Raw genomic sequence first — 15,078 nt, forward strand, 5'->3', positions numbered from 1 at the left:
CTGTTGGTTGCCGATTCACTCTATTGACTGTTTCTTTCGCCGTGCAGAAGCTGTGGAACTTGATTAGGTCCCATTTGTCTATTTTGGCTTTTGTTGCCAATGCTTTTGGTGTTTTGATCATAAAGTCCTTGCCTACGCCTATGTCCTGAATGGTTTTGCCTAGGTTTTCTTCTAGGGTTTTTATTGTGTTAGGTCTTATGTTTAAGTCTTTAATCCATCTGGAGTCAATTTTAGTGTAAGGTGTCAGGAAGGGGTCCAGTTTCTGCTTTCTGCATATGGCTAGCCAGTTTTCCCAACACCACTTATTAAACAGGGAATCCTTTCCCCATTGCTTGTTTTTATCAGGTTTGTCAAAGATTGGATGATTGTAGATATGTTGTGTTGCCTCCGACGCCTCTGTTCTGTTCCATTGGTGTATATCTCTGTTTTGGTACCAGTACCATGCTGTTTTGATTACTGTAGCCTTGTAGTATAATTTGATGTCCGGTAGTGTGATGCCTCCCGCTTTGTTCTTTTTGCTTAGAATTGACTTGGCTATGCAGGCTCCCTTTTGGTTCCATATGAAGTTTAAGGTGGTTTTTTCCAGTTCTCTGAAGAAGGTCATTGGTAGCTTGATGGGGATAGCGTTGAATCTGTAAATTATTTTGGGCAGTATGGTCATTTTCACGATATTGATTCTTCCTAACCATGAACATGGAATGTTTCTCCATCTGTTTGTGTCCTCTCTTATTTCGTTGAGCAGTGGTTTGTAGTTCTCCTTGAAGAGGTCCTTTACCTTCCTTGTTAGTTGTATTCCTAGGTATTTTATTCTCTTTGTAGCAATTGTGAATGGCAGTTCATTCTTGATTTGGCTCTCTTTAAGTCTGTTATTGGTGTATAGGAATGCTTGTGATTTTTGAACATTGATTTTGTATCCTGAGACTTTGCTGAAGTTTCTTATCAGTTTCAGGAGATTTTGGGCTGAGATGATGGGGTCTCCTAGATATACCATCATGTCATCTGCAAATAGAGACAATTTGACTTCCTCCTTTCCTAATTGAATACCCTTTATTTCTTTTTCTTGCCTGATTGCTCTGGCTAGAACTTCCAGTACTATATTGAATAGGAGTGGTGAGAGAGGGCATCCTTGTCTAGTGCCAGATTTCAAAGAGAATGCTTCCAGTTTTTGCCCATTCAGTATGATATTGGCTGTGGGTTTGTCATAAATAGCTTTTATTATTTTGAGATACGTTCCGTAGATACCTAGTTTATTGAGAGTTTTTAGCATAAAGTGCTATTGAATTTTGTTGAAGGCTTTCTCTGCATCAATTGGATAATCTTGTGGTTTTTGTCTTTGGTTCTGTTTATGTGGTGAATTACATTTATAGACTTGCGTATATTGAACCAGCCTTGCATCCCCGGTATGAATCCTACTTGATCATGGTGGATAAGCTTTTTGATGTGCTGTTGTAATCGGCTTGCCAGTATTTTATTGAAGATTTTTGCATCTATGTTCATCATGGATATTGACCTGTAGTTTACTTTTCTTGTTGAGTCTCTGCCGGGCTTTGTTATCAGGATGATGTTGGTCTCATAAAATGATTTGGGAAGGATTCCCTCTTTTTGGATTATTTGGAATAGTTTCAGAAGGAATGGTACCAGTTCCTCTTTGTATGTCTGGTAGAATTCGGCTGTGAACCCATCTTGGACCTGGGCTTTTTTTGGGTGTTAGGCTCTTAATTGCTGCCTCAACTTCAGACCTTGTTATTGGTCTATTCAGGGTTTCGACTTCTTCCTGGTTTAGGCTTGGGAGGAGTCAACTGTCCAGGAATTTATCCATTTCTTCCAGGTTTTCTAGTTTATGTGCATAGAGTTGTTTGTAATAATCTCTGATGATGGTTTGAATTTCTGTGGAATCTGTGGTGATATCCCCTTTATCATTTTTTATTGCATCTATTTGGTTATTCTCTCTTTTCTTTTTTATTAATCTGGCTAGTGGTCTGTCTATTTTGTTGATCTTTTCAAAAAACCAGCTCCTGGATTTATTGACTTTTTGTAGGATTTTTCGTGTCTCTATCTCCTTCAATTCTGCTTTGATCTTAGTTATTTCTTGTCTTCTGCTAGGTTTTTAGTTTTTTTGATCTTGCTCCTCTAGCTCTTTCAATTTTGACGATAGGGTGTCCATTTTAGATCTCTCCTTTCTTCTCATGTGGGCACTTATTGCTATATATTTTCCTCTAGAGACTGCTTTAAATGTGTCCCAGAGATTCTGGTATGTGATGTCTTCATTCTTGTTGGTTTCGAAGAACATCTTTATTTCTGCCTTCATTTCATTGTTTTATCTGGTCAACATTCAGGAGAAAGTTGTTCATTTTCCATGAAGCTGTGCGGTTCTGGGTTGGTTTCTGAATTCTGAGTTCTAACTTGATTGCACTGTGGTCTGAGAGACTGTTTGTTATGGTTTCCGTTCTTTTGCATTTGCTGAGGAGTGATTTACTTCCAATTATGTGGTCAATTTTAGAATAGGTGTGATGTGGTGCTGAGAAGAATGTATATTCTGTGGATTTGGGGTGGAGGGTACTGCAAATGTCTATTAGGTTTGCTTGTTCCAGGTCTGAGTTCAAGTCCTGGATATCCTTGTTAGTTTTCTGTCTCGTTGATCTAATATTGACAGTGGTGTGTTGAAGTCTCCCACTATTATTGTATGGGAGTCTAAGTCTCTTTGTAAGTCATTAAGAACTTGCCTTATGTATCTGGGTGCTCCTGTATTAGGTGCATATATATTTAGGATTGTTAGCTCTTCTTGTTGCATTGATCCTTTTACCATTATGTAATGTCCTTCTTTGTCTCTTTTGATCTTTGTTGCTTTAAAGTCTATTTTATCAGAGATGAGAATTGCAACTCCTGCTTTTTTTTGCTCTCCATTTGCTTGGTAAATCTTCCTCCATCCCTTTATTTTGAGCCTTTGTGTATCCTTGCATGTGAGATGGGTTTCCTGGATACAGCACACTGATGGGTTTTGGCTTTTTATCCAATTTGCCAGTCTGTGTCTTTTGATTGGGGCATTTAGTCCATTTATGTTTAGTGTTAATATTGTTATGTGTGAATTTGATCCTGCCATTTTGATGCTAGCCGGCTGTTTTGCCCATTGGTTGATGCCGATTCTTCATTATGTTGATGCTCTCTACCATTTCGTGTGTTTTTGGAGTGGCTGGTACTGGTTGTTCTTTTCTATGTGTAGTTCCTCTTTTAGGAGCTCTTGTAAAGCTGGTCTGGTGGTGATGAAATCTCTGAGTACTTGCTTGCTCATAAAGGATTTTATTTTTCCTTAACTTATGAAGCTTAGTTTGGCTGGATATGAAATTCTAGGTTGAAAGTTCTTTTCTTTAAGGATGTTGAATATTGGCCCCCACTCTCTTCTGGCTTGTAGGGTTTCTGCTGAGAGATCTGCTGTGATTCTGATGGGCTTCCCTTTGTGGGTAACCCGACCTTTCTCTCTGGCTGCCCTTAGCATTTTCTCCTTCATTTCAACCCTGGTGAATCTGACGATTATGTGCCTTGGGGTTGCTCTTCTAGAGGAATACCTTTGTGGTGTTCTCTGTATTTCCTGGACTTGAATATTGGCCTGCCTTGCTAGGTTGGGGAAGTTTTCCTGGATAATATCCTGAAGAGTATTTTCCAGCATGGATGCATTCTCCTTGTCACATTCGGGTACACCTATCAAACATAGATTAGGTCTTTTCACATAGTCCCATATTTCTTGTTGACTTTGTTCATTCCTTTTTACCCTGTTTTCTCTAATCTTGCCTTCTCATTTTATTTCATTGAGTTGATCTTCGACCTCTGATATCCTTTCTTCTGCTTGGTCAATTTGCCTGTTGAAACTTGTGCATGCTTCGCGAAGTTCTCGTGTCGTGTTTTTCAGCTCCATCAATTCACTCATATTCCTCTCTAAGTTGTCCATTCTCATTAGCATTTCGTCAAGTCTTTTTTTCAAGGTTCTTAGTTTCTTTGCATTGGGTTAGAACATGTTCTTTTAGCTCACGGAAGTTTCTTATTATCCACTTTCTGAAATCTGATTCTGTCATTTCATCACACTCATTCTCCATCCAATCTTGTTCCCTTGCTGGTGAGGAGTTGTGCTCCCTTGTAGGAGGAGACGTGTTCTGGTTTCGAGTGTTTTCATCCTTTTTGCACTGGTTTCTTCCCATCTTTGTGGATTTATCCACATGTCGACTTTGTAGTTGCTGTCTTTCTGATTTTGGTAAGTTTAAGTCTGCAGCAGCCGAACTTCTAAACGCCCTTTTCTTCCCCCTAGGTGTTCTGTCCCAGGGAGTTAGGGCTTTATGAATTTCTGCTGTGCTGCTGCCGTTTTCCCTGCCCACAAGGTGGCAGCCTAGTCACACTCAGCCTGCAGAGGCTTCACTGAGCTGCTGTGGGCTCTGCCCAGCTTCCGTGTGGACTTCCCTGCAGTCCTGTTTATATGGGTGTAGTTAGAACTGCTTCCGCTATGTTGGCCTGCCCCTATAGTGAAGGAGTCTCTTTAGTGGCGGGTTGCCTTGGCAACTGCAGATTGCCCTGGGAACTGCAGGGTGCCTCCGTAATGGCGGATGCCCCTCCTCCACAGAGCTGGACCGTCCTGGGTTCAGTTGTTTGCCGCGGCGCTTCTTTGCCCGGGAATCTCCTTTCCTGGCTCCCTGTTTCAGCTCCCCTTGCTGGCTAAGAGGGGACACCATCTCGTTTGCTCTGCACCGGGAGCCACTGCATCAGCTGAAACCGTGGCTCTGAGATTCGTGGCGCTTTTTTGCCCGGGAATCTCCTGGCCTGGCTCCCCGTTTCAGCTCCCCTTGCTGGCTTAGAGGGTACTCAGTCTCGCTCACTCTGGACTAGGAGCCGCTGCGCCAGGGCGCAGGTCAAGCGGCCGCGCCGGCCAAAACAGCTGTCCTGACGATCCATGGGGCTCCTCCACCTGTGAATCTCCTGGTCTGCAGGCAGTAAAAATCTGTCTGGAAATGCGGTGTCCACTCACCCTCTGCGCTTTCTCTCAGACCTGCAATCCCGAGTTCCTCCTAACCGGCCATCTTGGATCCAATCGATAGCTTTATGCTTTGACATGGAATTCTTGTTACCAGCGTTTGTTATTTTTGAATTTGCTTCTTGTTTAAGAGGACTGTTTTCTTCTTCGGGGAATGGCCTGATAAATATTTCTGAAAGTTATGTGTGAATATGTGTTTTTAGTAAGGGGAGGTGAGGAGAGAGTCTTTGCCTGATTATTGAAGTTAAGAGTAATATATTTTGTGTGGTTTGAAATACTTTATGGAAGGCCTTTTTCTTCCTATTCCTTATAAGAATCTACTCAATAGATAGATTCCTATTACATTATAAATGTTGGAAATATAGTTTTTATGTATAACACCTCTTTTGTAACTGGACTTTTTCCACAGAGCTTATCAAAACACAATAGAAGCAATATTGGAACTGAAGGTGGACCACCTCCTTTTGTGCCTTTTGGACAGGTAATGACTTTTGTGTTGGGAGTTGAATTTAAATTAGGAAAAGGTATTTTTCATTAGTCTTCAAGCTGTGTTTCATTATGTGCTGAACTATTTATTAAGAGGTTATGGAGTTATTTGGAAATCTGAAGTTCAAGGAATTTAATAATTTTTTGTTTTTTTTTACTTCACTGTAATTATATTGTTGATGTTTGCAAGAGCTGTTAACCCAAAGATTGAAGCAATTAAGAGTCATATCTGAAAAGTAACTTATAGCCAATTAAAATAGGATGGAGGAAGGGTTTTTTTTTAGAGAAGTTCAAAAGTAAGAAAACAGAAATGTGTCATAATTTCTCATTTGTTTATTAAAAACATAAGATGGGGAGAGAAATGAAGCCACACAGGGTGATCGGATGAAATGCTACTTTGAGGCAGCTCCCCTTCTGACCAGTATCTTGTGACTTCACTTGTCTTCAGCATCAAATTGATTCTCAACAATCTTTTCCAACCTGTTCTTGCTTTATCCCTGACAATTCTAAGAAAATTCTTGTGGCAACTTGCTCTTCTGATGATGCCATCAAAATTTAGCTATTGGTAATCTGCCTTGCATTTGCTCTTTAATTTTTTTCAAGAATGCTGAGCTGGCTAAGAGTAGCAATGAGTTGTGGAGATAACAGGTAGGCAACAGATCTGCACATCCATAACAAGGTTGTGTGTGTGTGTGTGTGTCTGCCTAAATTTTGGTATTTAGTACGATCTTTAAAAGCCTTTTGTAAGATCTACTCTCACTGAAGTAAATCATTTTTACATCAAAACTATTTTGAAGCATTTTAAAAATAATATTTTTTCTTTTACTGAGTTTGGAAGAAGAGATAGCCAAGATAAGAGGAAGTATGAAGTCCTGTGGTGTGATCCATGTTTATGATTGATATTCTCCCAGTGTAATAAAAATCCCCATGAGGAAAGCAGTGCAAACATTCTAATAACTTATATTTGAAAATAATAATGATATATTTGTAAAAATTTACTCTTAAACATTTTGGTGATAGTATTTCTCTTCCAGAAAGACTTATGATCTAATTATTCTTAAGACTTTTAAGTGTTTTATAGCTTTTGGGTGTTAGGGTATATAATGAAAGTTATAATTTTAATAATATTTGTTTATAAAGTTCATTCTGAAAAAATTCTTATGCAGCATCTTGCATCCTTGTACATGGGTTGAAGATAGGTAATGCTGAGTGTGTGTTGGTGTCAATATGATATATTTTTATTACTGAAATTTTTCTGTATTTGTGTAATACATTTCTTTGAGATCTTCCTCCTTTTCATTTTTTTTAAACGAGTTGAGAAAAAGTTCATTTTATAGAATTTTTACTGGTAAAATTGGAATGAAGATCAGAATTGAGGGCTTATTTTTAGGCAGTGATGCCTTTTTTTTACTTTATGAGAAAAAATATAAAAACTTTGAAGCCTGATTTTGGACAAGAGTATGTTTTTAGAGTGTGGTTTATAAGTGCAGAGACATCTTTTTATATTGTGATATAATTGTAATAACCAATCCACGTATGGATATTGTGGTATAATATGGAAATTAAGTTCTTCATGACAAAACTAAATTTAGATTTTATTGTGCATTAGTCAAGATTGTTTGAAATATAAAATTATTAAAGTAATTACCGTAAAATAAAAGTTAGCTCTCTTGATCCAGTGTATGTTTTAAATATGTGCCTGGCTTAGATGGCCACAAATTTATATAGCTTTTAATTTTATTTGCTAGTTATGTTTGTTTAAAAGTTATTTTTCCAGTTTTCTACTTTTTAAATACATGGGATAGAATTTTATTTGTGTAGGCTTTTAGCTATTGTAAAAGATACAAGATACTTTCTTTTGAAGAAGTTTTACTTTCTAATGAAAACTTGAATCTCTTTTGGAACTAATAAATTGACTTATTCTTACTTGTTTTACCAGAAGTGTGTATCTCATGTCCAAGTGGATAGCAGAGAACTTGATCGAAGAAAAACATTGCAAGTTACAATGCCTGTCAAACCTACAAATGATAATGATGAATTTGAAAAGCAAAGAACCGCTGCTATTGCTGAAGTTGCAAAGAGCAAAGAAGTAAGAAATCAAATCATTACACATTTCTTATTTCTTAACGTTATGTTCTGTTTAGATTACCCTTGACCATTATTGTCTTTTCACATAAGCTACCTAATTCAACAAATGCTTAACCTTGTTCTTCTTACATATTCCATAAGTAGTAATGCTTTGCCACTTTATGGAATCTTACATGTTTTACTCATGTGTTCTTTTTCCAGATCTCTAAGGTAGTTCCAACAAGTTACTCTTGCTGGCAAATTACCATTCTTTTCTCCTTCTTCCTTTTTTTTTTAAAGAATATAGCAACTGGGCACACTTTTTATTCGGGCAGAGAGTTTCCTATTAGTAGTTGGGCTAGTTGCCACTTTTTTGGGAATAATTTCCTCTTATTAATAACAACTTATGAGAAATAGCAACTTCTGAGAGATGAATAAAAATGTTGCTGAGAATGGCAACTTCTGAGAGATGAATAAAAATGTTGCTGAGAATTTCTTTCTATTGTATGACTGAATAGTATTCATTAGGTATAGACAGTCAGCTCTCCATATCTGTGGATTCAACTCTTCCTAACTGGATTCAACCAACAGTGGATCAAAAATATTCGTCACGGGGGAAAAGGATGGTTGCATCTGTACTGAATGTATACAAATTTGTCTTGTGATTATTCCCTAATGATATAGTATAACAACTATTTATATAACATTTACACTATATAAGGTATTATAAGTAATCTAGAGATGATTTAAAGTATACAAGAATGGCCCGGCATGGAGGCTCACGTCTGTAATCCCGGCACTTTGGGAGGCTGAAGCAGGTGGATCACCTGAGGTGAGGAGTTCGAGACAAGCCTGACCAACATGGCAAAACCCCATCTCCGCTAAAACTGCAAAATTAGCCATGCATTGTGGTGCATGCCTGTTATCTGAGCTACTCAGGAGGTGGAGGCAGTAGAATCACTTGAACCCAGAAGGTGGAGGTTTCAGTGAGCTGAGATTGCGCCATTGCATTCCAGCCTGGGCAACAATAGCAAAACACAGCCTCAAAAAATAAAAATTAAAAAATAAGTATACAAGAGGATGTGCATAGGTTATATGCAAATACTATATCATTTTATGTAAGGGACTTGAGCGACCATGTTTTTTGTTATCTACTGGAAATGTGAGAGTGATGGGAGTCCTAGAGCCAATCCCTGTGTACTATATTTTCTTATCCCTTCATCTGATGGTAGGCAGTCAGGTTGATTTCATAACTTGGCTATTGTGAATAGTGCTGCAATAAATATGGGAGATATCTCTTTGACCTACTGATTTCCTTTCCTTTGGATAAATACCCAGTAATGGATTGCTGAGTCATATGCTGGTTCTATTTTTAGTTTTGTTGAGCAACCTCCATATTGTTTTCTGTAATGGCTGCACTAATTTACATTCCCACCAACAGTGCATAGAGTTCACCTCTCTTTACATCCTCACTGGTATTTATCTTTTTATTTTTGTCTTTTTGATTGTAGCAATTTTAACTGGGTTGAGATAATATCTCATTTTGTTTTGATTTGCGTCTCCTTGATGATGTTATGAGACATGCAGGGTTCAGTCTAGATCCTGCTACTCACTGCACAGAAAGCCAATCACTGCAATATGAGTGTTGCTAGGAAAGAAGGCTTTAATTGGGTGTTGCAGCTGAAAAGATGGGTGATCAGTCTCAAATTCATAACCCTGGTGGGCTACAATTAGGGATTTATATATCAGGGATGAAATCTAACTATGTGCAGGAAAACAGGAACTAAGGAGGGGTAAGGAAGCAATTATGATGAATGAGGGATGTGGCATCTCAGTGTTTGGATGTGGTGATCTGGTGAATTTTAGTTCTTTGATACTTTTTTGAAAGGCCTGAGTGTCATTTCCTGAAGAAGGGACTCAGATAAAGATAAATCAAATGGAAGCTTCAAACCTTAAGATCAGAAGGGTCAGTTTCTGTTTATATAAAAAAATGTGTCTATGGGGCTACTGGACTGATTTCAATGATAAATGATGTTGACCATATGTTCGTATATGAGTTGGCCATTTGTATGGTCTTCTTTGGAAAAATGATACTCAAATCATTTATCCATTTTTAAATCGGATTTTATTTTTTTTTGAATTGTTATGTTCCTTATATATTCTAGATATTGACCCCTTGTGAGATGGATAGTTTGCCATTATTTTCTTTCATTCTGAAGGTTGTTTCTTCACTCTATTGATTGGATTCCTGGCTGTGCAGAAGCTTTTTAATTTGATACAATCTCATTTGTCTATTTTTACTTGTGTGCCTGTGCTGTTGAGGTCTTATCCAGAAAACTTTACCCAGACCAACATCCTGAAGAAACAAACCCCTCCTTCTTATGTTATTGATAGCCAAAGGCTCCCTTTTCATTATTTAGAATTTTTTTTCTTATTTGTAATAGGTGTTTTTTCTAGTCACTTATTGATTTCTCTTATACCGTGATAAGAAATTTTAGGTCATAAATTAGTTGCTACATAGACATTTCTTTTTTTTTATTGCATTTTAGGTTTTGGGGTACATGTGAAAAACATGCAAGATTGTTGCATAGGTGCATACCTGGCAGTGTGATTTGCTGCCTTCCTCCCCTTCACCTATATGTGGCGTTTCTCCCCATGCTATCTCTCCCCAACTCCCCACCCACTGCTGCGCCCCACTCCCCGCCAACAGACCCTAGTGTATAGTGCTCCCCTCCCTGTGTCCATGTGTTCCCATTGTTCAACACCCATCTATGAGTGAAAACATGTGATGTTTGATTTTGTGTTCTTGTGTCAGTTTGCTGAGAATGATGGTTTCCAGGTTCATCCATGTCCCTACAAAGGATGCAAACTCATCGTTTTTGATGGCTGCATAATATTCCATGGTGTATATGTGCCACATTTTCCCTGTCCAGTCTATCATCGATGGACATTTGGGTTGGTTCCAGGTCTTTGCTATTGTAAACTGTGCTGTAATGAACATTCGTGTGCATGTGTCCTTATAGTAGAACGATTTATAACCCTTTGGATATATACCCAGTAATGGGATTGCTGGGTCAAATGGAATTTCGATTTCTAGGTCCTTGAGGAATTGCCACACTGTCTTCCACAATGGTTGGACTAATTTACACTCCCACCAACAGTGTAAAAGTGTTCCTATTTCTCCACATCCTCTCCAGCATCTGTTGTCTCCAGATTTTTTAATGATCGCTGTTCTAACTGGTATGAGATGGTATCTCAATGTAGTTTTGATTTGCATTTCTCTAATGACCAGTGATGATGAGCATTTTTTCATATGCTTGTTGGCCTCATGTATGTCTTCTTTTGTAAAGTATCTGTTCATATCCTTCGCCCATTTTTGAATGGGCTTGTTTTTTTTTTTTTTTTTGTAAATCTGTTTTATTTCATTGTAAATTCTGGATATCAGCCCTTTCTCAGATGGGTAGGCTGCAAAAATTTTTTCCCATTCTATTGGTTGCTGATTCACTCTATTGACTGTATCTTTCGCTGTGCAGAAGCGGTGGAGTTTGATTAGGTCCCATTTGTCTATTTTGGCTTTTGTTGCCAATGCTTTTGGTGTTTTGGTCATAAAGTCCTTGCCTACGCCTATGTCCTGAATGGTTTTGCCTAGGTTTTCTTCTAGGGTTTTTATTGTGTTAGGTCTTATGTTTAAGTCTTTAATCCATCTGGAGTCAATTTTAGTGTAAGGTGTCAGGAAGGGGTCCAGTTTCTGCTTTCTGCATATGGCTAGCCAGTTTTCCCAACACCACTTATTGAACAGGGAATCCTTTCCCCATTGCTTGTTATTATCAGGTTTGTCAAAGATCGGATGGTTGTAGATATGTTGTGTTACCTCCGAGGCCTCTGTTCTGTTCCATTGGTGTATATCTCTGTTTTGGTACCAGTACCATGCTGTTTTGATTACTGTAGCCTTGTAGTATAATTTGATGTCCGGTAGTGTGATGCCTCCCGCTTTGTTCTTTTTGCTTAGAATTGACTTGGCTATGGAGGCTCTCTTTTGGTTCCATATGAAGTTTAAGGTGGTTTTTTCCAGTTCTCTGAAGAAGGTCATTGGTAGCTTGATGGGGATAGCGTTGAATCTGTAAATTATTTTGGGCAGTATGGCCATTTTCACGATATTGATTCTTCCTAACCATAAACATGGAATGTTTCTCCATCTGTTTGTGTCCTTTCTTATTTCGTGGAGTAGTGGTTTGTAGTTCTCCTTGAAGAGGTCCTTTACCTTCCTTGTTAGTTGTATTCCTAGGTATTTTATTCTCTTTGTAGCAATTGTGAATGGCAGTTCGTTCTTGATTTGGCTCTCTTTAAGTCTGTTATTGGTGTATAGGAATGCTTGTGATTTTTGAACATTGATTTTGTATCCTGAGACTTTGCTGAAGTTTCTTATCAGTTTCAGGAGATTTTGGGCTGAGATGATGGGGTCTTCTAGATATACAATCGTGTCATCTGCAAATAGAGACAATTTGACTTCCTCCTTTCCTAATTGAATACTCTTTATTTCTTTTTCTTGCCTGATTGCTCTGGCTAGAACTTCCAGTACTATATTGAATAGGAGTGGTGAGAGAGGGCATCCTTGTCTAGTGCCAGATTTCAAAGGGAATGCTTCCAGTTTTTGCCCATTCAGTATGATATTGGCTGTGGGTTTGTCATAAATAGCTTTTATTATTTTGAGATACGTTCGGTCGATACCTAGTTTATTGAAGGTTTTTAGCATAAAGTGTTGTTGAATTTTGTCGAAGGCCTTCTCTGCATCAATTGAGATAATCGTGGTTTTTGTCTTTGGTTCTGTTTATATGGTGAATTACATTTATAGACTTGCGTATATTGAACCAGCCTTGCATCCCCGGTATGAATCCTACTTGATCATGGTGGATAAGCTTTTTGATGTGCTGTTGTAATCGGCTTGCCAGTATTTTATTGAAGATTTTGCATCTATGTTCATCCTGGATATTGGCCTGTAGTTTTCTTTTCTTGTTGAGTCTCTGCCGGGCTTTGTTATCAGGATGATGTTGGTCTCATAAAATGATTTGGGAAGGATTCCCTCTTTTTGGATTATTTGGAATAGTTTCAGAAGGAATGGTACCAGTTCCTCTTTGTATGTCTGGTAGAATTCGGCTGTGAACCCATCTGGACCTGGGCTTTTTTTTGGGTGTTAGGCTCTTAATTGCTGCCTCAACTTCAGACCTTGTTATTGGTCTATTCAGGGTTTCGACTTCTTCCTGGTTTAGGCTTGGGAGGAGTCAACTGTCCAGGAATTTATCCATTTCTTCCAGGTTTTCTAGTTTATGTGCATAAAGTTGTTTGTAATAATCTCTGATGATGGTTTGAATTTCTGTGGAATCTGTGGTGATATCCCCTTTATCATTTTTTATTGCATCTATTTGGTTATTCTCTCTTTTCTTTTTTATTAATCTGGCTAGTGGTCTGTCTATTTTGTTGATCTTTTCAAAAAACCAGCTCCTGGATTTATTGACTTTTTGTAGGATTTTTCGTGTCTCTATCTCCTTCAATTCTGCTTTGATCTTAGTTATTTCTTGTCTTCTGCTAGGTTTTTAGTTTTTTTGATCTTGCTCCTCTAGCTCTTTCAATTTTGACGATAGGGTGTCCATTTTAGATCTCTCCTTTCTTCTCATGTGGGCACTTATTGCTATATATTTTCCTCTAGAGACTGCTTTAAATGTGTCCCAGAGATTCTGGTATGTGATGTCTTCGTTCTCGTTGGTTTCAAAGAACATCTTTATTTCTGCCTTCATTTCATTGTTTATCCAGTCAACATTCAAGAGAAAGTTGTTCATTAAAGTTTCCATGAAGCTGTGTGGTTCTGGGTTGGTTTCTGAATTCTGAGTTCTAACTTGATTGCACTGTGGTCTGAGAGACTGTTTGTTATGGTTTCCGTTCTTTTGCATTTGCTGAGGAGTGATTTACTTCCAATTATGTGGTCAATTTTAGAATAGGTGTGATGTGGTGCTGCGAAGAATGTATATTCTGTGGATTTGGGGTGGAGGGTTCTGTAAATGTCTATTAGGTTTGCTTGTTCCAGGTCTGAGTTCAAGTCCTGGATATCCTTGTTAGTTTTCTGTCTCGTTGATCTAATATTGACAGTGGTGTGTTGAAGTCTCCCACTATTATTGTATGGGAGTCTAAGTCTCTTTGTAAGTCATTAAGAACTTGCCTTATGTATCTGGGTGCTCCTGTATTAGGTGCATATATATTTAGGATTGTTAGCTCTTCTTGTTGCATTGATCCTTTTACCATTATGTAATGTCCTTCTTTGTCTCTTTTGATCTTTGTTGCTTTAAAGTCTATTTTATCAGAGATGAGAATTGCAACTCCTGCTTTTTTTTGCTCTCCATTTGCTTGGTAAATCTTCCTCCATCCCTTTATTTTGAGCCTTTGTGTATCCTTGCATGTGAGATGGGTCTCCTGGATACAGCACACTGATGGGTTTTGGCTTTTTATCCAATTTGCCAGTCTGTGTCTTTTGATTGGGGCATTTAGTCCATTTATGTTTAGTGTTAATATTGTTATGTGTGAATTTGATCCTGCCATTTTGATGCTAGCCGGCTGTTTTGCCCATTGGTTGATGCTGATTCTTCATTATGTTGATGCTCTCTACCATTTCGTGTGTTTTTGGAGTGGCTGGTACTGGTTGTTCTTTTCCATGTGTAGTTCCTCTTTTAGGAGCCCTTGTAAAGCTGGTCTGGTGGTGATGAAATCTCTGAGTACTTGCTTGCTCATAAAGGATTTTATTTTTCCTTAACTTATGAAGCTTAGTTTGGCTGGATATGAAATTCTAGGTTGAAAGTTCTTTTCTTTAAGGATGTTGAATATTGGCCCCCACTCTCTTCTGGCTTGTAGGGTTTCTGCTGAGAGATCTGCTGTGATTCTGATGGGCTTCCCTTTGTGGGTAACCCGACCTTTCTCTCTGGCTGCCCTTAGCATTTTCTCCTTCATTTCAACCCTGGTGAATCTGACGATTATGTGCCTTGGGGTTGCTCTTCTAGAGGAATATCTTTGTGGTGTTCTCTGTATTTCCTGGACTTGAATATTGGCCTGCCTTGCTAGGTTGGGGAAGTTTTCCTGGATAATATCCTGAAGAGTATTTTCCAGCTTGGATTCATTCTCTTCGTCACATTCGGGTTCACCTATCAAACGTAGATTAGGTCTTTTCACATAGTCCCATATTTCTTGTTGACTTTGTTCATTCCTTTTTACCCTGTTTTCTCTAATCTTGCCTTCTCATTTTATTTCATTGAGTTGATCTTCGACCTCTGATATCCTTTCTTCTGCTTGGTCAATTTGCCTGTTGAAACTTGTGCATGCTTCGCGAAGGTCTCGTGTTTTTCAGCTCCATCAATTCATTTATATTCCTCTCTAAGTTGTCCACTCTTGTTAGCATTTCGTCAAATCTTTTTTCAAGGTTCTTAGTTTCTTTGCATTGGGTTAGAACATGTTCTTTTAGCTCACGGAAG

General features: G+C 38.4%; 1 protein-coding gene across 7 annotated transcripts in view; it reads left to right on the forward strand.

The window, feature by feature from the left end:
* Positions 1-15,078, forward strand: part of TDRD3 (tudor domain containing 3) — a 194,648-nt gene that overhangs the window by 90,545 nt on the left and 89,025 nt on the right. For all 7 annotated transcript variants that reach the window (XM_064369127.1, XM_021667174.2, XM_064369128.1 and 4 more), the window contains 2 exons: positions 5,424-5,495; positions 7,440-7,589. In XM_064369127.1, coding sequence (XP_064225197.1) covers positions 5,424-5,495; positions 7,440-7,589 — 222 coding nt within the window. The remainder of the gene's footprint in view (positions 1-5,423; positions 5,496-7,439; positions 7,590-15,078) is intronic.

The sequence above is a fragment of the Aotus nancymaae genome, unplaced genomic scaffold (genome assembly GCF_030222135.1).
Source record: "Aotus nancymaae isolate 86718 unplaced genomic scaffold, 86718_ANA_hifiasm-v0.15.2.pri h1tg000088l, whole genome shotgun sequence".
NCBI lineage: Eukaryota > Metazoa > Chordata > Mammalia > Primates > Aotidae > Aotus > Aotus nancymaae.